The sequence below is a fragment of the Sphaeramia orbicularis genome, chromosome 16, assembly GCF_902148855.1.
Source record: "Sphaeramia orbicularis chromosome 16, fSphaOr1.1, whole genome shotgun sequence".
Taxonomy (NCBI): Eukaryota; Metazoa; Chordata; class Actinopteri; order Kurtiformes; family Apogonidae; genus Sphaeramia; species Sphaeramia orbicularis.
The window spans coordinates 17,504,432-17,528,744 of NC_043972.1; the positions used below are offsets into that span (position 1 = coordinate 17,504,432).

Here is a 24,313-nt window from a genome sequence, read left to right on the forward strand (position 1 = left end):
AAACTCTAGTGCTGTTGTGTTGTTAGCATGTACAGTTGTTAGCTAACCACTGGTTTATCAGCCTGTGTTTTTACCTTCCGGGAGTTCCACAGTCCGTGCCCGGCGAAGGGAGCGGGTCAGCCGGTTGAGCTGTACGTTGAGCTGCTCCATCGCCCGTTCCATCATAGGTGAACGGTCCACGGGGATGAACCGAGGGTACAAAGCCTCTCCTGTCGAGTTTATTGGTTCCTGTGTAGTTCCTGGGCGTCGTCCATGGGCTCTGACAAAAGAGGAACGGTTTCCTCGACAGACACGCACATTTACAGTACAGTCATTTTCCTTTCCACTCTGGCATCCTCATACATCAACAACGATACAGCCCAGCCTCTACTACTTCCTGTTTTGATTGCGTCACGCGCTATGCCCTCTGGGTAATGGAGTTTTCGGCTTCATCTTCTTCGCCACTGAGTAGATCCCATTCGGTGTGTTCACTGCCCTCCGTGGGTTGAAAAACTAGATCATCTCCATAGATAAAACCCTTTGACTTCCTATGAAAATATCCTTTGTATAAAAATATCATGATTTTTTTTTTTTTACCTTTGCTCTGTTTTTCGTGGTTATTTTTATTGAATAATTAACAATAAAATGTATTATATATTTACATATTTAATATTAAATCCCTGTCAGGACCTATTGTACACAATGAATGTTACTTTTTATATGCCTATTTTAATTCATTTTACCTATAAAGGGCTATTTGCTTACATCTACTTAACTCTTAAAGAGCTAAATAACTTTTTTCTACATCAAACCTTAAGCAATTGATCATCCTTCATTATAATATCATCCTGGGCATTTCTTTCTTTCTTTCTTTCTTTTAAAATCAGTTAATTCCCATTTGACTTGCCTACCAGGAATATGTTCAGAAACGGTCAGAGTGAATTCAAAGGTTATTATTTCAGAACACAGAAAACTAAAGCAAAAGTGACTTTTTCTGCAAATGATACTATGAACTGAACTTAAAACAAGTGTATATTTATCAAACTACATGGATTTTCGTGGTGAATCAATCGTATGAATCAATTATATCATTCATATCATTCAGTCAAATTTAAAAAAGCATGTAGTGGTTTCAGAAATAAAATAAAATAAAATATGGTTCTATTCGAGGGCATTATCATGGTTCGAACTGCCTTCACATAATATCAAAATCAAAATACATTTAAAAAAAGCATACGCATGAATAATGAATTTTAGTATAATAACATTTGCATGAACTACAAAAAGCACTGCAGATCAATTCTTATGCAGCAGTGATGCAAAAAAACAAAAACAAACCTTGGATGCGTTATGTTGGTTATCTACTGCTTTACACGTTCATGTAGAATTAAATTATAATCCAGTTTTATTACAGTAGACTGGAAGTCACTTTTATTTGGATGTGTCAAAAATAAAACATATTATTATAATGATCACTTGACAAATGTTACTCTATGCAAGAATCCTAAATAGCCTAATAATTTGCTGTTTTATAATGCAGATAAGGCAACAAGAGTGTGTAAAAGTGTTTGTCTGATGATACAATATGCAATAATACACAACATATTCAGATTTATCAAAACATTGGTGTTTCTAGAAATGTACCATTCAATATCATAATAGTTTAACCCATAAAGACCCAAACAGCCACTGGTAACTGAAATCATCTACCAATCTAAACTGTTTGATACCTGTTAATCCACTAATCCTGTCAATCCATGTAAATAATTGGTGTAAAATTCAGTTTATCATCTTTTCATGGTCATCAGATATGACCCATTTGGTTGTTCAGAGGCTCCGTAGTTACTGTGGAAACACCATCATCTTCTACAACAGGGGTGGCCAACCCTGGTCCTGGAGAGCCACAATCCTGCATGTTTTAGATGTTTCCCTCTTCCAGCACACCTGATGGTCATTATCAGGCTTCTGCAGAGCTTGATGATAGGCTTATCATTTGAATCAGGTGTGTTGGAAGAGGGATACATCTAAAACATGCTGGATTGTGGCTCTCCAGGACCAGGGTTGGCCACCCCTGTTCTACAACATTGACTCACCAGTAAAACTCATGGAGTTGGATCAGTGGCAGTGGATGTGGACACTTGGTTTGTGTTCAGTTAATGACAGATTTGCAGATAAAGTCACTTTTCCTTCAGTTTTCTCTGTTTTTGATATAATAACCCTTAATTTTAATCTGACTTTTTATGAACATGAACATAATCAGTGAATTAAATACAGGAAAATACCTGATTTAAACTGAAAAGAGGCAAAATGCAGAGGATAATATTATAATAAATTATCATAAAACACTAAAGAAAGGTTAAACAGAGAAACATTCAGTTTTGTAATTGCCACAAAAGTAGCACTGGGTCTTTACGGGTTAAGAGAAAACCACCATGCCTGGCACATTTTGACCACATGGGGGTGATATACTCCTATAAATCCTACAATAAAACCTCCATCCTTCACAATTAAAGACAACAGGCTGATATAGATATTCTGTAATATTTGACAAACCACAAAGTTTTACAACTGATCACAAATATTTAATGAAGTACAACAATACTAGTGTGAAGTACTACAAGTGAAATACTACATAAATACAAACAGATGGACCAGACATCTCTCTCTAGCTGCTTATTGAATACACAAAGTGCAATTCACAGTGAAAAGAATAACCTAGAATAAACTACAACTACAATCACAGAAGAAATTATTAGACCACCCTTTGTTTTTTTTCAATTTCTTATTCATTTTAATGCCTGGTACAACTAAAGGTACATTTGTTTGGACAAATATAATGACAACAATAAAAAATAGCTCTTAGTAGTTTAATTTCAGAGCTGATATCTATCCATTTTCAGTGATTTTCTTGATAATAACCAAAATCACTTCAGTTCTTACATCAATATCTATGGCATTGTACTGACAAAAACAGTACTTTTAGACATTCCATGTTTTCTTTTCTGTCTGTTTTAGTCACATAATACACACAGGAGTTAGTACTTGATTGCATAACCATTGTTTTTGACAACTTTTGATGGTCTAATAATTTTTTCCACGACTGTATAACAAAAGTTGTCTTGTGAAAGTTGTGCACGTCTAGAAATATGTAATGTAATGTAACAAATGAAAGTACACATCAACACACCACAACACAGAGAAGAAAGTTATCCTCATGCAGAAACGACTAAAGGATTTGTACTTGTTATTGTTCCAGGATGCAAAATGGTCACTTTGAAGTAGTTGTACAGTTGGTAAAAAGACATTCATACTGTGTATTTTCCTTCTGCTGGCTACACCTCCTCAGTGGAAGTACTGGACAGACGGCGTGGCTTGGAAGGAGAAGGATCTTCGAAAACGTTGTCCTCCAAACCTTCTTCGATGGGTTTCATCTTTGAGGACGTCTTGGTGCTCGGTGATTTTTCTAGAAAGAAAAAAAAACAGAAAAACAATGGTGTTTTTGTTATGATGTATATATGTGTAGATGAGGGATACACTGTCTGCACAATTCTTGGTTGATACTAAAATTTAAAATTATATTTTAATCGATACCTGATGCTGATACTGAGGTTAGTTTTTGTTATTTATTCCCCCCTTAACTCTTTAAAACCTGACGTGTCATCCCTGACACACTTTGTGCATATGCAGTTTGGATGAATGTAACTCTTAAATTTTTTTATACAATTGGAAAAATTCCAACTGTGTCTGAAACCTGAGACGTTGCACTTTCTAGGTTTTATTAGGTCATTACGGTAATTTCATTCATGCCTGTACTAGAAGCTGGAGAAGAAGCTGTTTTAGCAGAATTATAACATGCAGTAAATTGTAAATGACGGATACATTTTGAAAGATCTGGAAAAAAAAAGTGCTCTGGAAAAATGGGCAAAGACATATTTTCTAACCTTTTAGTTAGTCAAAATTAGAGAAAAAGTCCACGTGGATTATTTTAGGATTAGGGTTTAAAGGGTTAATAAAGAAATCTTCATTATAAATATAAAAATACACAATTTTAAAGTCTTTTAAGCCCTTGATCACATCTAAATCTATGAAAAAGCCTCAAATATAAAACAAAATAGTCAAAATAAGAAAAAAAAAAAAAAAAAAATCCAGGCAGATCATTTTAGGATTAGGATTTAAAAAAACAAAACAAAAAAACCCCTCACTTTATGCAGATTAAAATGAAATTGTCGGACAATTTTGACAATTCTGGCTATTTTCTGTATTTTAACAGAAAGGTCTATGCTGATTTATTATTAGGTTTAATGGAACAGTTAGATGGCGATCCTGTCACTACATTTTGAAAGATCTGGAAAAAAAAGTGCTCTGGAAAAATGGGCAAAGACATATTTTCTAACCTTTTAGTTAGTCAAAATTAGAGAAAAAGTCCATGTGGATTATTTTAGGATTAGGGTTTAAAGGGTTAATAAAGAAATCTTCATTATAAATATAAAAATACACTATTTTACAGTCTTTCAGCCCTTGATCACATTATCTAAATCTATGAAAAAGCCTCAAATATAAAACAAAATAGTCAAAATAAGAAAAAAAAAAAGTCCAGGCGGATCATTTAAGGATTAGGGTTTAAAAAAAGAAAAAAAAAAAACTCTCTTCATGCAGATTAAAATGAAATTGTTGGACAATTTTGGCAATTCTGGCTATTTTCTGTATTTTAACAGAAAGGTCTATGCTGATTTATTATTAGGTTTAACGGAACATGGTGTTATTTGTCCCTCCATGGTGGGACAAATAAAGTCTTATCTTATCTTATCTTATCTTATCTTATCTTATCTTATCTTATCTTAAGAACTATTACTTATTATTTTAAAGTCTTTCAGTCCTTCATTACTTCATCTGTGAAAGAACATGGATTCAAACAAATAAAACTTAACAGAAAAAAAACTTTTATATAACATGAGAGAAGAACATGTAAGAAACGAGTGCCAATGTTCAGCCAATGCATTGGTGTATCCTGAGATGTATTTCTACGTTTTTTACACCCTCTGAGATCAAATAAAGGCAGCCAATAGTAATCGCATCCCAAATGACTCCAGGCTTCATTTATATGGGAAACAACTCAAACTAAATGAGGTTTTTACTTAGTGTACATCCATTTTCAACAGAACTACATTAGTACAAGTGGGATAACAGATATCGTTTAAACCAAAAAAGCCACGTGAATATGTTTCCAGTAACACTAACAGTCTCTGAGAGCTCTTCTGCAGAACAAAAACAGAGCTACACTTACGGACTAAAAGCCTTTAGAAGAGTAACGCTCCACTACAGGTGCTTTTAGTTTGTTTCCAGGCTGCACTAGATATAAGTATTTGGTTTTTACCTAATGCATGGGGATGCATTCACTGTGGTTTGGACTAAGTACGAAAGATGCGAATGAGAAGAAAAATGGACTATCAAAACACATTAAACTCTTTTTTTAGGGGTTTTGTTTTTGGTTTGGTTTGTTTGTTTGTTAGCACGCTAGCAGCAAAACTATTGGTTGAATTCATATCAAATTTGGCTAATGACGCTAATTTTGTCTTCTGTTTATGTAATTATAGTTTTCTTTTTTTCTTTTGTTCAGACAAGGTATAGTTTTTTAGATGTTACCTGCTGGACAGTTTCGACTGTGACTCCAGTCTTCCTCGGATAAAAAAAAGAAAAGTATAATTACATATCAAATTTGGTTTATCGGTTGCCAGTGACCCAGACTACATCTCATTACATTTTGGGAACAGTAGGTCAAAGTTTAAATTTTTTATGAATTTTTAAATTCTTTTTTTTTTCCATTTTACTTATAATGGGTGACAATTCATTTGTCTGTAGCAGCAAAACTATTGGTTGAATTTATACCAAATTAGGTTTATAGATTGCCAGTGACCCAGAATAGAAGTCATTACATTTTGGGAACAGTAGGTCAAAGTTAACATTTTTTATGAAATTTTTTTAAGTCTTTTTTTTTCTCCCATTTACTTATAATGGGTGAAATTTCACACGTCTATAAAAACATCAGTTTTGTTTCAATTTACTTCAAACTTGCCAAAATAAGCTACACTACATGCAAGGGGTGAGGTTTGTTGTGCCTGGCATCTCTTGTTATATGTTAATTTTAATCTTTAATTGCAGTTTTAAGTTTTGCTCATTTCTTCTACATTTATTGACCACAGAGCATCAGTCAATGTTTCTAACTTGTGGACTTTGTCAAAGTTTAAGAATAGAATAGAATTGAATAGAATTGAATAGAATAGAATAGAATAGAATAGAATAGCCTTTATTGTCATTGCACAAAAGTTACAACGAAATTGCTGTGAGGCTACTCTGCACCACATGATAATAAAAATAAAATAAATAAAAATAAAAAAGATAATAAAAAAAAGACATAATAAAAAAGATACAAGACAATAATAGTATATATATATATATATATTTATATATATATATATATATATATATATATAACTGTGTGATTAAAAACGGTAGAGACAAAAAAAATGAAAACATACAGTGTGCAAAGTTAAGTGCAGTGTGCAGGATTGTACAGGTTACTGGATTCAAAAACAGAAACGTGATTATTTTCTGTTGCAGTGAATTAAACCTGTGAATACATAAACTTATCGCTATATCCACTTGGTTCTAAAAGGTTAAAATTCTTCAAAGTTCATTACTGAATGATAAATGGTATCATACAACATTTTACAGAAATATGTCTGCTTCTTCAAACGCAGAGACTCAGGTCAAACATTCAAATAGAGCCCTCTTTTAGCCAATTGCCAAAAATCTTTTCACCTTAGAGAAGAGGACACTTGGCTGAACACTTTGATAAAAAAATTTATGCAAATTAAAATGAAATTGTTGGACAATTTTGGTTTAATGGGACAGTTAGACGGAGATCCTGTCAATGTGAGGCTCCTACTTTTAACCCATAAAGACCCAGTGTTACTTTTATGGCAGTTCCCAAATGAATTTTTCTCTTCATTTAAGTGATTTATCACCAATTATTATCCTATTATCCTCTGTATTTTGTGTTTTTTCAGTGAAAATCATGTATTTTTCTATATTTAATTCACTGATCATGTAGATGTTCATAAAAGCTCAGATAAAAGTTAAAGGTTATTATATCAGAAACAAACAAAACTGAAGAAAAAGTGACGTTTTCAGCAAAGATATCATTAACTGAACATAAAATCAAGTGTCTCCATCCACTGTCACTGATCCAACTCCAGTGTTTTTACTGGTGAATCAATGTTGTAGAAAATGACAGTGTTTTCACTACAGAGCCTCTGAACGTCCAAATGGGTCATATCTGATGACCATGAAAAGATGACAAACTGCATTTAGCACCAATTATTTACATGTATTGATAAAATTAGTGGTTCAGAAGTTATTAAATATTTCAGATCAGTACATGGTTTTGGTCGATGGTGGATGTTTGGGTCTTTATGGGTTAATATTGTAATAAATAGGGCTGTGGGAATTACACTGCATGAAAAAGGACAAATGAAGCTACATTTATGGTAAATATATTGTAGTGGTTGTAAATGGCCTCTGAGTAACAGCTTCTCAAGCGCACTTTTGGAAATCTTTTATTTACGTCAAAAACTGGATTAAATATGCACCGTAGACATTCTGTTTTACATTAGAAATCCTCTGCATTTCAACTCTTTTGTGTAAACCCAGGCCCATAAAGAGTAAAAACTACTTCTGAAAAATGCACTGATGAAATTAACAATAGAAGACACAATAACTGGTTCACTATCGTAGCTAACTGTTGTGCCAAGGTACATATCCCTGCTGAGAATTGTTTCCTCTGGCCACGGGAGCATGATTACCTCCACCAGGAGGTATTGTGATCACTTTGCTTTGTGTGTTTGTTTTATGGATGAATTTTCATGAAGTTTTCAGGAAATGTTGATACTGGCACAAGGAAGAAATTATAAAATTTTGGTGGTGATCTGGGGGGGGGGGGGGGGGTAGACCTGTCCCGGTGGAGGTCTGCGCTCTCCGAGTGCTTTTCTTGTTTTGACTTTGTATCTCATAATTACGACATAAGAAGTCATAATTATGTGATAGAAAGTTGAAATTATGAGACAAAAAGTTTAAATTATGACGTATAAAGTCGAAATTATGAGATAAACCTCATAATTATGAAATAAAAAGCTGAAATTATGACATAAAAGGTCATAATTATGAAATAAAAAGTTGAAATTCTGAGATAAGAAAGTCATAATTATGAAATAAAAAGTCAAAATTATACTCCTGTGGCCAGGGGAAACAACTCTTGAGTGGGGATATGTACCTTGCCACAACACCGTAAACATGTTAACTGACTTCCTGCGTGGTCATGTGACTCACGGAGCGAGGAGCCGGCGGACCCTCCTCGAAGGATCTGGTTCAGGACGTCGTCGGTGTCACTGGTGCTCGCCATGCTGTTCCTCATCTGCATCATAGACAACTGCGAACACAGGCTGGGCTGACGGTCCATCTTCTTCACCGCCTGGGATACATCCACCACCATCATCATCATCATCATCATCATCATTACCATCTTCGCTCTGTTATTGCTGTTGTCATATTCTAATGTTAACATGTTCCACTGCTGACGTTATAAAAGCAGAGGCGGACCCACCTTGTCACTGAGCGTGGGGTCGTTCAGAGAGTACAGCTTGTTGGTGATGTCTTTACCGATGAGGTACCTGAACACTTCATTGAGGAAAGTGTCTGATTCCAGGAAGTAGGTGAGCCTCTCTCGAGACCAACACAAGAACTTACAATTCTCCTCGGCCATGATGGTCACCTGATAAACAACAAAGGAAAGTCTGACTTTAATGTCATTAAAAATGTCATCTTAACCCCTAAAGACCCAGTACTGCTTTTGTGTCAGTTCCCAAATAATCTTTTTCTCTCTATATCTAACCTTTTTTAAGTGATTTATCACCATTTATTATAAAATTATCCTGCATATTTTTCATTTTTCACTGTAAATCATATATTTTCCTATATTTAATTTAGATGTTCATGAAAACTCAAGGTAAATACAAAGGTTATTATATGACAACAGAGAAAATGGAAGAAAAAAATACTTTTTCAGTAAATTCTATCATTAACTGAACATAAACCAGGTGTCTCCATCCACTGTTACTGATCCAACTCCATGGGTTTTACTGGTGAATCAACGTTGTAAAAGATGACTGTGTTTCCATGGAAACTACAGAGCCTCCAGCCTCCTGGTCAGCATGCAAATAGAGAAGCTGAACTATTAGCCAAAAACATGACACATGTTTTTGTTTTTAACCCATAAAAATCCAGTGCTAACTTACAAATTATTTTTTCTCTCTATTTAATATCTCTTCAGTGATTTATCACCAATTATTTTAATATTATCCTCTGCATTTTTCACTTTTCACTGTACATCATGTATTTTCCTATATTTAATTTAGATGTTCATGAAAACTAGGAGTAAATTCAAAGGTTATTAAATCAAAACAGAGAATAATGAAAAAAAAAAGATATTTCTTTTCACTGTATGTCATGTATTTTCCTATATTTAATTTAGATGTCCATGAAAACTCAGAGTAAATTCAAAGGTTATTAAATCAAAACAGAGAATAATGAAAAAAAAAAAGATATTTCTTTTCATGTATTTTCCTATATTTAATTTAAATGTTCATGAAAACTCAGAGTAAATTCAAAGGTTATTAAATCAAAACAGAGAATAATGAAAAAAAGGTATTTCTTTTCACTGTATGTCATGTGTTTTCCTATATGTAATTTACATGTCCATGAAAACTCAGAGTAAATTCAAAGGTTATTAAAGCAAAACAGAGAATAATGAAAAAAAAAAAAAGGATTTCATTTCATGTATTTTCCTATATTTAATTTAGATGTTCATGAAAACTAGGAGTAAATTCAAAGGTTATTAAATCAAAACAGAGAATAATGGAAAAAAAAGATATTTCTTTTCACTGTATGTCATGTATTTTCCTATATTTAATTTAGATGTCCATGAAAACTCAGAGTAAATTCAAAGGTTATTAAATCAAAACAGAGAATAATGAAAAAAAAAAGATATTTCTTTTCATGTATTTTCCTATATTTAATTTAAATGTTCATGAAAACTCAGAGTAAATTCAAAGGTTATTAAATCAAAACAGAGAATAATGAAAAAAAGGTATTTCTTTTCACTGTATGTCATGTGTTTTCCTATATGTAATTTACATGTCCATGAAAACTCAGAGTAAATTCAAAGGTTATTAAAGCAAAACAGAGAATAATGAAAAAAAAAAAAAAGGATTTCATTTCATGTATTTTCCTATATTTAATTTAGATGTTCATGAAAACTAGGAGTAAATTCAAAGGTTATTAAATCAAAACAGAGAATAATGGAAAAAAAAGATATTTCTTTTCATGTATTTTCCTATATTTAATTTAAATGTTCATGAAAACTCAGAGTAAATTCAAAGGTTATTAAATCAAAACAGAGAAGAATGGAAAAAAAGGTATTTCTTTTCACTGTATGTCATGTGTTTTCCTATATGTAATTTACATGTCCATGAAAACTCATAGTAAATTCAAAGGTTATTAAAGCAAAACAGAGAATAATGAAAAAAAAGGTATTTCTTTTCACTGTATGTCATGTGTTTTCCTATATTTAATTTACATGTCCATGAAAACTCAGAGTAAATTCAAAGGTTATTAAAGCAAAACAGAGAATAATGAAAAAAAAAATATATATATATTTCATTTCATGTATTTTCCTATATTTAATTTAGATGTTCATGAAAACTCAGAGTAAATTCAAAGGTTATTAAATCAAAACAGAGAATAATGAAAAAAAAAATATTTCTTTTCACTGTACGTCATGTATTTTCCTATATTTAATTTACATGTCCATGAAAACTCAGAGTAAATTCAAAGGTTATCAAATCAAAACAGAGAAAAATGAAAAAAAAAGTGATATTTTCAGTAAGATTTATCATTAACTGAACATAAACCCAGTGTCTCCATCCACTGTCATTGATCCAACTCCATAGGTTTTACTGGCGAATCAATGCTGTAGAAGATGACGGTGTTTCCATGGTAACTACGTAGCCTCTGAACATCCAAATGGGTCATATCTAATAACCATGAAAAGATGACAAACTGCATTTTACACCAATTATTTACATGTATTGGTAAGATTAATGGATCAACAGGTATTAAACATGTTAAATTAGTGGCTGTTTGGGTCTTTATGGGTTAATTTTGAACTGGCTGGATTTGTAATGTTTCTCTAAATGCTGCATGAGCTGATGCTGTGAATCTGTCAATGCACTTGAAACATCCATACAACAACTTTAATATATATAATAATAGTATAATATAGAATATATAATAGCTCTATTTGTTTTCTTCACTCACATACTATATGCTTTAAAAAGGGCTGAATCTTCTAGTGTGAAAAACATCTTTGTCTCTATGCCAACCCAATATTCTATTTCCGGAAAAAAAAAAAAAAGTGATAAAAGCATGGTGTTTTTGAGGTGCTGAGGCAGAACGACTCACATAATACATCTTTGTGAGCTTTGATGTCCTTAAAACACACACTGGTGCACTAAAAAAAGCATATGATTCCAGTTCAGACTGACAGACTATGGATAAATACATTCCAGACTACCTCCAAATGCACCATAAACTCTCCACATATCATCTGATTTAATGCACAGTGATTGTCTCTTTACCTGGAACTTCTCTCCTCTGTGCAGCTCAGTTGACCTGAACTCTGGAGAGTCGATGAATGAGTTGGTGTAGATGTTATGGAGGAAATGGCCTCGGTATGACACCTTCATTCTGTCAACATTTTAGAAAATATATTATTAACTCCTAACTGGCAATAACATGAACAAATCAGCACCATTACATTAACCCTTTCATGCATAGTGGTCACTACAGTGGACAGTTATTCTACGGCTGTTTTATTGTATATTCATGGATTTTGTTGTTTTACTTGCATATCAACCAACACAGTGGACACTTATGCAACACCCCATACATTACAATTCATACCATTACTGTTCCTGTTCTTGCTAAACCTGATCTGCCGTAACATATTTGAGTGTAAATCAATTGCTAATTATTATTAGAATGTAATTTAAATTTCTTTTAAAACAAAAAGTTTTTTTTTGTTGTTGCTTATTATCTGGTTGAGTAATAACTAGTATTATAGTATGTTAAAATGTGAGGAAACATCAGATTCACAGCATTAAAAATGATTTTATTTCATAGTTTTCACACAGTATGTCAGTAAATACATGTTTCTTTGCTTCAAAAATTAAATGCATGGTGTCCAGCTGAGGGGACATTTTTGGAACTCCATGAAAAATAGTTTCATAAAGAAATTTCAGTCACATTGTTTTTTTCATGCCTAAAGAGGAATAAAAACATTCAGGAAAAAAATCTTTATTTCAGGAATCATAATTCATGCATGAAAGGGTTAAAGACTAATGACTACATGTATTATAGAGGCAATATTTGTTTTTCTATTTTCTAACATAGGTTCAGTGACATGTCAAATATCTGATTTATGCATCACTATTGTGGATCCAGTGTAACTTAATACTTTTGAAAATCATTATCCACCTTACTTTACGTTTTTTTCTGTTCTGTACATTTGTTCCTTAACCCTTTATAGGGCACTCATAGAAACACTGAAATCTTAAATTTCAACTTTAGTGTGTTATTGGAAGACCTAACAACACATTATTACTTTTGTGAATTTTTCAAAATTTGTTATTATCATGTAGAAAATCAAGGTCATAAGTGACACAAAAAAAATTAATTAAAAAAATACAAGAAGTAAATATAAAAAATACAAGAAAAACACATGTAAGGTGAAAGGAACATGCAGTCTATATTAGAACATCACTTTTAGAACATTAGACCAACATAAGTGCTGATCCAGACCCCTGTCCACATCCACATTCTCCCTTTGAACCTCATTCCTTACATTAGTACCATTACTTCATGGTACCTAACAAAGCAGGTACACTCACTGTTCATGCAGAGGTGGACCTTACAGACCCTGTAGACCACATTGGACCTGAGATTGTTGACTCACTGTCCTCACTGGAACTGTTGCTGTCACTGTCTTATAATGTGTGCAGAAATGACCAAAAATAGTCACCTGCCCAATAAAGCGTAAAAACACTTGTTGCTTGGTTTGTGCAACTAAGATGGGAATTTATTGGTCCTTCTGAACAACCAAGTATTTTTTTTTTTTTAAATCAATTTCCAGTTTCAATTTTGTATCATATTTGATACATCAGGTCTCAAAGCTCAAATATTATTCTTTTTGAACAAACAAAAACATAATATAGCACAAACATGTCTAACAAATTGGTAATTCCTTTTCAAAATTGGCAAAGATCTTCCTCCTTCCTCATTAATGACAGTCTTGTAGTGTCACTGGAAAGGCCTCTGATGAATGAATTCCTCCGCCCTGGTGGATTAGTCATGTATTGTGTGTATCTAATTGTATACATCAGGTTTTTCAAGAAATAAAAATATCACACTGATCATGTAGAGGGCTTCAAAACTCATGTATCAAATATGATACGTTCGGTGTTATAGGGATAAATAGGTGAAAATTAACACTAATAGGGTGGGAAGGAACAGGTTAAACACCAACATTCTGCACATAAATGACGTTTATCATGAATTATTACTCACAGTGACAATGCTGAAAAACCAAGAGAGTTTTATCATCTATCACTAGTTCCAAAAAGACACAGTTTTTCATTATACTTGCTGAGCTAAATCATTACCTCCACTAGGAGGTAAAGTGATAACTTTGCTTTGTGTGTTTGTTTGCGTGTTTGTTTGTTTGTTAGCAACTTTACGGGAAAACTATTTCAACCACCTTTACCAAATTGTACCCACAGATAGACCTAGGCCCTGGGATGAACCCATTAAATTTTGGGCCAAGTAGGCCAAAGTTCAAGGTCACAGCAAGGTCACAAAATCTACAATTTTCCTATCTCTCATCATTGAGCAATTTTCGAAAATTCATAAAAAATTCAAAACAACTCCAATTAACCTCCAATTTGATACGTAGCTTATAACAATATCTTGTATCTGGCACAAAATTGTCCACATCCACTGTGGAATGTGGACTCTGTGGACATTTCAATTTAACATTGAAAATCCCATTTACCAATAAGAATTTCGGAAGAGAAATGGGAAGAAATCTGTCAGTTTCAGTGGTCTTCTACAAATTCGTTAGAATGGAGAGAGCATTGTTGGAAAAATGTGGTTAGATTTTTTTAAGACACCCCATCAGGGTAAATACAGAGATGGCTCTTCTGAGTGTTGGAGACAATGTGGATCAAAAGAGGCCAATCATTATCATGTGTTCTGGGACTGCCCCAAGATGCACCAGTATTGGAGGGATATTTATGGGACTTTAATATCGGTCTTCAAGATTCATGTTCCTTATAACTTTGTAAATTTATATCTCGGTGATGTCTCAGTACTAGAACGGTGGGAGGATACAAAATTATTACAGGTGCTTTTAGCAGTTAGCAAGAAATCGATTACAAGAAAGTGGCTAAAGCCAACTCCACCAACATTAGAAGACTGGTACGAGATCGTCTTGCAAATTTTCAAAATGGAAAAATTGACTTTCTCTATCAGAATCCAGAGGGATAAATTTTACCATATTTGGGACAAATGGATTAAATTTGTATCCTCTAGCCACCCAGAATTTGTATCACTCCTCTAAGAATTTCTTTACAATATCCCTGTATTTACTCTTTGCGAATGTTTTACTTTTGTATAAAAGTGTAATGTTTAATGAACCCAGAGGTATTGAAAACGGTGATTGTCCTTTTTTTTTTAGTGAGAAGTACCAAAACTGTAAGCACCCAGTTCAGGTTTTTTTTTTTTGTTTTTTTTGTTTTTTTGTCACTGTTGAATGTATAAAATAAGAAAAACAAAAAGGACTCTAATGGATATCATATGTATGAATGTTGATGCAGACATATCTTGCTTCTTGTCCAATAAAAACAAAATTAAAAAAAAAAAAAGAAAATCCCATTTACCACACATTTTTTTCAGTATAACTCAACAAATATTGATTGGAATTTCATATAATTTGACGTACACATGACTGGTTCCAAGCTTCAACTTTTTCTGCTGTATGGAACAACCTTGAAATTGTTTAATTTAAAAAGAAATAGTCGATCCACACATACACACCGTTGGGAGTGCTTGGCGGAGGTTTGCGTTCTCTGAACACTTGTTAATTATCTTGTTACCACTATTTGGCTTCCATCTGAATGGGCCACGCTGTATTTATCATACCAGGACTGGGAAACTTTGGTAAGATAATACGGAGCCGCTCAGAGTAGCAGCTGCTTTCAGAGTCACATACGACACATACTTTCCTTTGAGGAGAATGCTGAGGCGTTCGTCCACGGAGGTCTTGTCCTCGGCGGCGTAGACCTGGCCTTTCTTCAGCGTCTGGATGGTGCAGAACTGACCCGTGAGCCGCTGGAACAGAGCCTCTCGCACATGGAGGGGCTCAAACATCCGCTTATAGACCGACCTCAGCTCCCTGTCGATCTTAATCTGATAGAACAGAAGGACGGCTTAGTAACAAATCAATTTAAATGTATTATTTTATTGGTCTGGGGTAATGAGGTGGAACATAGTAGACATATAGAATCTGTATAACTTATAGAATCTGATGTTCTGCATAGAATACAGGGTGGGGAAGCAAAATTTACAATGAACATTTAGTTGTTTTTTTCTCAGCAGGCACTACGTCAATTGTTTTGAAACCAAACATATATTGATCCATACCTTTTCAGAAACTTTTGCCCATATGAGTAATTAGGAAAGTAAATGTCAAAGAGTGTGTGATTTGCTGAAGGCACTCGTCACACCAAAGGAGATTTCAAAAATAGTTGGAGTGTCCATAAAGACTGTTCATAATGGAAAGAAGAGAATGACTATGAGCAAAACTATTACGAGAAAGTCTGGAAGTGGAGGAAGCAACAAAAAACGTACCAAAGCTTTTATTAAAGCTCTCAAATCCAAAATCCTAAAGGATCCAACCAAATCCATGAGAAAAATGGCAATTGAACTTGAGGTAGACAACAAGACCGTTAGAAATGCAGTAAAATAGGATTTGAAGTTAAAATCTTACACAAGAACACCAAACCATTTGTTGACAACAGCAACAAATCCAACTTTAGCAATTTTTGGGGATCACGTTTATGGCCGCCTTCTAGCCCAGATCTAAACCCTCTGGATTCTGCTATTTGGGGCGTTTTAGAACATGCTACCAATAGAACATCACACAGCAATGTCGACTTTCTTAAAGATACTATTAAAGAAGAATGGGAGAAGTTGTCACCCGAATATTTGAGGAACACTTGCGCAAGTTTCAGGAAGCGTGTGAAGGCAGTTATTGAGAAAGAAGGAGGACACATAGAATAAAAACATTTTCTATTATGTCAATTTTCTTGTGGCAAATAAATTCTCATGACTTTCAATAAACTAATTGGTCATACACTGTCTTTCAATCCCTGCCTCAAAATATTGTAAATTTTGCTTCCCCACCCTGTATATAGCATGGATCAGTGAACGTCATGTATTTTCCTATGTTTAATTTACTGATCATGTATATGCTCATTAAAGCTAAGCTAGTAAATTCAAAAGTTATTAGATCAAAACAGAGAAAAATTTATAAAAAACATGAATTTTTCAGCAAAAATATCATCAACTAAACATAAAAACAAGTGTGTCCATCCACTGTTATTGATCCGACTCCATAGGTTTTACTGGTGAATTAATGTTGTAGAAGATGATGGTGTTTCCGCGGCCATATGGTGGATCATATCTGATGACCATGAAAAGATGAAAAACTGTATTTTACACCAGTTATTTATAGGATTAATGGATCAACAGGTATTAAACATTTTAGATAAGCAGATGGTTTTTGGTCGACGGTGGATGTTTGGGTCTTTATGGGTTAAACAATTAAAAAAAATAGCATTAACAAACAATAAAAAGCCTATTCACATTCATACCCTCAAAGAAAAGAAGCAAAAAAAAAAGAATAATAAAACAGTCCGACCTCACCAAACATTATACATTTAATATGTGGGTACCTTCTTGTTTTGTTCTCAGGACATTTCTCAACCTTTGCTGCGAATGTTTTGACGTCTGTTATCACTTTTATTTCATTTGGCGTTGGGTTCCAGATGTGACTATCCTTTATTGAGAAAGCTGACTGTCCAAATGTGGTTCTACAGTGGAATATTTTACAGTTATTGTTGACACATCTCCTGGTGACTCTACTCTTGTGCTGATTTATGAATACAGATTAACCCATAAAAACCCAGTGCTACTTTTGTGGCAGTTACAACATATTTTTCTCTATATTTAACTTTTCTTAAGTGATTTATCACCATTTATTATAACATTATCCTCTGTATTTTCCTTTTTTTTCCCAGTGAAAATCAGGTATTTTCCTATATTTAATTCATTAACACTTGCTCCCAGTATGGTCATTCTCAAGATATTTTATTTAACTCTGATAAGTCAAAGATTATGCTGTTCGACACAAACAGGTACAATGTAAAAACTAAACTTGAGTTGAATAACCTTCCATTAGAATATGTCAAAACCTACAAGTACCTTGGACATATTCTATCTGATAATCTTAGGGATGATAATGGTATCACTGGTCTACAAGGAAAATGCTTCCAGAATAAAAGTAATGAAATTTTACCACATGAGAGTCACTGATAAAGAAAAATCAAGTCAAAAATGCTGGTTGGCTGAACTTTCCAAGATACAGCCTTGGGTCAAAATGTGAAATTCAAGAATTAATGAGAGAATGGGTTTGACTCAAAAGGAATATTTGTCTCAGAGCTACAAGATCTACTTCAAAACCCTGTCTGCACATGAGAATACATTCACTTTACAGGTTCTATTTAGTGGAAGACTTATAAAACTATTATATAAATGTACATAAACCAATATATATGTGTAATAACACTTAATCATATACCTTGAAAACATCAGCAAACCGGCACTTTTGTCATTTATTTTCCAATTAATGTTGTAAAAATACGTAACATTTAGCACATTTAATGTCTGAAGCAAATCATTTCTAAAAAATTGTAGACCACTGTATTCAAACTAAGGTTAGGAGTCTTTATGGTAGGAGTAATTTTATCTCTCACAGGTTTTTTTTTTGTTCCACTACTGTTAAGAATAAATTGTTCATATCTTCTTGCTCGAATATTTATCTCTGTTACTTATGGGTTAATTTTAAACGTTGTACGGCTCACTCAGTCAGAGTTGATTCTAACAGTGCATTCCATATTATACATGGTCTTTACGGTAGCTGTAGTGCTAGTGGTATGTTCTGTTTTAATAATGTTTGCTCTTATTATGAGATGTTATGGAAAGCAATTTTGAATTTTATACTGCGTTTAAGTCATTCTAGAAATGTTGTGATTTTTACAATTGTTAACTCTGACTTTTATGCAGATTCTACGCTTGTTACATACCGGCACCAGCATCTTTATACTTGTTATTGAAGATAGGGTGTGTGCATGTGTGTTGTTTATATATATATATATATATAACCCTTTTTATTATTATTATCATTATTATTATTATTATTATTATTATTATTATTATTACATTTAATGTTTATTATACTCTGTGGACTGTAATTATTTGCATGTCTGATACAAATAAATGAAATGAAATGAAATTGATCATGTAGATGTTCGTAAAAGCTCAGATTAAAGTTGAGGGTTATTGTATCAAAAACAGAGAAAACTGAAGAAAAAGTGACTTTTTCAGCAAAATATATCATTAACTGAACATAAAAACAAGTGCCTCCATCCACTGTCATTGATCCGACTCCATGGGTTTTACTGGTGAATCATTGTTGTAGAACACAGGTGTCAAACATGTGACCCGGGGGCCAAATCCGGCCCGCCAAAGGGTCCAGTCTGGTCCCTGGAGTGAATTTGTGAAATGCAAAAATTACACCGAAGACATTAATCATTTTAGTTCAGATTCCACATACAAACGAATTTAATCTCAGGTGGGTCAGATCAGTAAAATACTATTATAATAACCTGTAAATGATCACAACTTCAAATTTTTGTCCTCGAAAATGTAAACATTTTCATGTCATTTTACTATATTTACATTAAAACAAACTAACATTTCACAAAAACACGAATAACCTGAACAAATATGAACATTTTAAAATGTTTGAAGTGTAATTTTAACAATACTCTGCCTGTTATTAAATCTTTTGTGTATTTGTTGATCCACTGTGATCTGTAAATTGTAATTTACACGTTTAAATGATAAACTGAGACAGAATATTGTTAAAATCGCACTTAGTTTTCTTAAGAAATTTCAGTTTGTTCATGTTATTCACATTGTTTTAAAGGACAGTAGGTAGATGTAAACATTTTCATCACATTATTTGACTTTTTTCGCTCTAAAACACAGGTGTCAAACATGCGGCCCGGGGGCCAAATCCGGCCCGCCAAAGGGTCCAGTCCGGCCCTCTGGATGAATTTGTGAAATGGAAAAATTACGCTAAGATATGAACAATCCTTTTAGTTCAGGTTCCACATTCCGACCAATTCAATCTAATGTGAGCCGGACCAGTAAAATACTATCATAATAACATATAAATAACGACAACTTCAAATGTTTCTCTTTGTAAATGTAAATATTTTTCATGTATTTACACTAAAACAAAGTATAATTTTGCAAAAAGTATGAACAACCTGAAATGTCTTAAGAGAAGTAAGTACAATTTTAACAATATTCTGCCTGTTACTAAATGTTTTGTGTGTTTGTAGATCCACTGTGATCTGTAAGTCATAATGTACATGTGTAAATGATAAACTGAGACAGAATATTGTTAAAATTGCACTTATTTTTTCAGTTTGTTCATGTTATTCACATCTTTTGAAAGGATAGTTTGTAGATGTAAACCTGTTCATAATGGAAATTTACTGTTTTTTTGCTCTAAAACATAGAGTAAAGTTTGGAGTTGACATTATTTATATATTATTATGTTATTATTTTACTGGTTTGGCCTGTTTCAGATCAAATTTAGCTGAATCTGGCCCCTAAACTAAAATGAGTTTGACACCCCTGCTCTAAAACATAGAGGAAAGTTTGGAGTTGACATTATTTATATATTGTGTTATTATTTTACTGGTTTGGCCCACTTCAGATCAAATTTGTCTTAATGTGGCCCCTGAACTAAAATGACTTTGACACCCCTGTTGTAGAAGATGATAGTGTTTCCATGGTAACTATGAAGCCTCTGAACGTCCAAATGGATCATATCTGATGACGATGAAAAGACGACGAAATGTATTTACATGGATTATTTACATGCATTGATTGAATTAATGGTTCAGAATTTATTAAATATTTTAGATCAGTGGCTGTTTGGGTCTTTATGGATTAATAATAATAATAATATATTAATAGCAGAAGGTTAATTTCTTAACATGGTTGCTGAAAATACATCATAAAAAAAGTTGGTAGGCAGAGCAGCAGACAGGCTTCTGCATCTGAAAAGCCCTGGTCTGATTCTGTCAGTTCACTGGATGCCCGTTACTTACACAAAATTCCCTGGTGACACCCATGGATTTTAATAAAACCTGCATCTCATTACCATAAAGCAGGCACCCAAGAGAATATGCAGCTTCCTGCCAGAGACAGCGTTAAAAAAACTCAAGCCTAAGCCTCAGCATAAATAAACACCGTCCCCATCACGCCCTCATGCCGGTATATTTCAATCTGGTGAAGCACTCGAATATCCCGAATGTGCAGAGACACTGAGGATGTGGATGAGAGTGTACGGATGCACGACTCACCGGCCGACGCTTGTACAGCAGGAAAAACAAGTGCATGAAGTTGACCACCAGAAACACCACGTTCCACACCATCACGTCAAGGTTACACCTGTACAGGGTCGCCCACGCAATGAAGAGGCCGCAACCTGTTCCAGAGCACAGACCAGATCAGTGCGAATGAATGTCAGACAAAACAACAAGACACTATAGGGTCGACATATATGGACTCTGACAACTGAAGCAGCTTTACCATGACCAGACCAGCCTGTGGACAGGAGGTATCAGCTGTAGGTTTGTATTTACTGGGAATGTAGTAAGGTGTGGGTTAAAGCTGAAGGATTCTGCACATTTACAGGCCAGTGTTTTCACTCTAGGGATGTGACGGTTGGGGAATTGTAGCCATGCAATCCATCCATCCATCCATCCATCTGTTCTTCCGTCCGTCTATCCATCCATCCATCCATCTGTTTGTCCATCCATCCATCCATCCACCCATTCTTCCATCCATCCATCCATCCATCCATCCATCTGTTCTTCCATCTGCCCATCCATCATCCATCCATCCATCCATCCATCCATCCATCCATCTGTTCTTCTGTCCATCTATCCATCCATCCATCCATCCATCCACCCATCATCCTTCCATCCATCTGTCCACCCATCATCCATCCATCCATCCATCCATCTGTCTATCCATCTTTCCATCCACCCGTTCTTCCATCCATCCATCTGTTCTTCTGTCCATCCATCCATTCTTTCATCTGTCCCTCCATCCATCCATCCTCCCACCCATCATCCATCCATCCATCCATCCATCTTTCTGTCCACCCATCCATCCATCCATCTGTTCTTCCATCCATCCATCCATCCATCTGTTCTTTCATTCGTCCCTCCGTCCCTCCGTCCCTCCGTCCATCCATCCATCCGTCCCTCCATCCATCCATCCATCCATCCATCCATCCATCTTTCTGTCCACCCATTCTTCCATCCATCCATCCATCCATCTGTTCTTTCATCCGTCCATCCATCCATCCATCCATCCATCCATCCATCTATCCATCCATCCATCCATCCATCCATCCATCCATCCATCCATCCATCCATCCATCCATCCATCCATCCACAAACCAATCACAGCTACAGACAATTTAGATTGACCTATTAACCTATTGTTGTGGTGATCTCTGAATGAACCTTCCTCCACTTTCAATCAATTTATCACCTTTTAATTCAATAGTATCCTCCAGTATTTGGCATTTTTCAATGAAAATCATGTAACCAGGCATAAACCAGCATTTTCAGCAAAATATATACAATTAACTGAACATAAAAACAAGCATCTACAACACATTTGTTGCTGCTGAAAAACTGAGAAGCTTTCAATAGTGTTAGTGCTTCAAAAATAATTAAATATTTTAGATCAGTAGATGTTTTTTGTTGTGGTCTTTCATGGGTTAAGGTACATGTCTTTGGACGGTAGGAAGCTGGAATACCTGGACTTCTTTAGCATTTTGTTCTTTGTATTTTATGGCACCATTGTCTGACTCCAATTACAGTTTAATATTTAGTGCATCATATGAGGAAGATGAAACATTTCTTAGCAAAGAACACCGAACATTTAATTTAAATTCAGAGTTTTCATTTGGGGATCTGTTGAACAACAAAAACGGCCCAAAGCAAAGCATTACCTCAGCAGTGCCGTGGTATAATAGTTTTGAAATGACATCCATGTTTTTTAATCTCAATATATCCTTCTGTAAATGCAACACATTAAATGTTAGACGTTAAGCTTGCTGAGATAAAACCAACAATGAATAATTGATAGACTTGATTAATATTGTTTTTGTTTATCTTGAGCTGATGAAAAAGTGAATTTCCGCCTGCTGAACAATAAAGTGTATCTGTATCTGCATCTATATAAAGGTTGGTGACGATAAATCTCCACTCAGGTGTAAAAATATCAGAAAATTCAAAAGTGAACATAATGTTAAAAATACAAATCAAATCTCAAAAGTAGGAACATGACGAGGTAATAGTGATGAAATATGACTCTTCTGTATCATTTTATACAGGAGCGTGTACTGTATTGATTTACAATAATCACAATCAGACAATTACAGTCGTGGAAAAAATTATTAGACCATCAAAAGTCATCAAAAACAATGGTTACGCAATCAAGTACTAATTTGACAAAATATATGGAATAAGTGACTAGAAAAGCCAAAAAGCGTAAACATCTATTGCCATCTTGTCTTGTTCTATTGTTCTACCCTTTAATTTTGATATGTCTTCTAAATAGAGAAAACACAGTGAATTATGGGAAATATTTTTATATTATGTACTGATGCAGCTACAGTTGCGGAAAAAATTATTAGACCATCAAAAGTCATCAAAAACAATGGTTATGCAATCAAGTACTAACTCCTTGTGTATCATGTGACTAAAACAGACAGAAATGAAAACATGGAATGTCTAAAAGCACTGTTTTTGTCAGTACAATGCCATAGATATTGATGTAAGAACTGAAGTGATTTTGGTTTTTATCAAGAAAACATGGAAAATGGGTAGATATCAGCTCTGAAATTAAACTCTTATGAGCTATTTTTGTTGTTATCATTATATTTGTCCAAACAAATTCACCTTACTGTGGAATGGTTGGCGACCACTCGCACATCTTTAGGGTTTGCCCACTGACGCTTCCTTTTTGGAAGGCGGTAAAGAGAGAGATAGATAAAATTCCGGGAATTGATTTACTATTCACCCCAAGTTAGCTTCTTTTTGATCTAACTCCTGAAGACATGTACACCAGAGACCAAAAGCACCTGCTACATATACTCTTGATGACTGCTAGGAAAATGGTGACACAGCCACCAACAGTAGCACAGTGGAAACTGAAGCTGAGGGAGTTGTATGGAATGGAGGCTTTAACCGCTCAATTACAATTAAGGTCTGATGTCTTTGTGAGGAGGTGGCTACCTATAACAAGATACCTCTCTAACTAAGGGGAACCCCACTCTATGTTGTAATGTCTTAACTGTCCATTTATTACGATTTCAGTCATTATTATTAATATCCAGCTTTTTGGACCCTAGAGGGTTTTCTTTTTTTTGTTTTGTTTTGTTTTGTTTTGTTTACTCAAACTGTCATACACAGTCTGTAATGCTGTTAAGGAATGTTTTGTATTGTGTTTTTATACATTTAATAAAAATAAAGTAAAAAAAAAAAAAAAAAAAAATATATATATATATATATATATATATGGACCTTTAGTTGTATCAGGCATTAAAATGAACAAGAAATTGAAGAAAACAATGGATGGTCTAATAATTTTTTCCACGACTGTATATCCCTTTCATGCATACTGGTCACTACAGTGGACAGCTATTCTACAGCTGTTTTCTTGT

The 24,313-nt window shown here is 34.1% G+C and overlaps 2 protein-coding genes across 3 annotated transcripts in view; both read right to left on the bottom strand.

The window, feature by feature from the left end:
* hace1 (HECT domain and ankyrin repeat containing E3 ubiquitin protein ligase 1) overlaps positions 1–362 on the bottom strand; it is a 67,132-nt gene extending 66,770 nt beyond the window's left edge. The window contains exon 1 of one of the 2 annotated variants that reach the window (XM_030159030.1): positions 75–362. In XM_030159030.1, the coding sequence (XP_030014890.1) occupies positions 75–165 (91 nt within the window). In that variant the 5' untranslated portion in view covers positions 166–362. The remainder of the gene's footprint in view (positions 1–74) is intronic. The other variant, XM_030159031.1, reaches the window with a different exon arrangement.
* Positions 363–2,969: 2,607 nt separating this feature from the next.
* Positions 2,970–24,313, bottom strand: part of popdc1 (popeye domain cAMP effector 1) — a 29,876-nt gene continuing 8,532 nt past the window's right edge. The window contains exons 3-8 of the mRNA XM_030158301.1: positions 20,931–21,055; positions 15,428–15,615; positions 11,730–11,838; positions 8,639–8,806; positions 8,365–8,506; positions 2,970–3,442 (exon numbers count right to left, since the gene is read on the bottom strand). Of these exons, the coding sequence (XP_030014161.1) occupies positions 3,312–3,442; positions 8,365–8,506; positions 8,639–8,806; positions 11,730–11,838; positions 15,428–15,615; positions 20,931–21,055 (863 nt within the window). The 3' untranslated portion in view covers positions 2,970–3,311. The remainder of the gene's footprint in view (positions 3,443–8,364; positions 8,507–8,638; positions 8,807–11,729; positions 11,839–15,427; positions 15,616–20,930; positions 21,056–24,313) is intronic.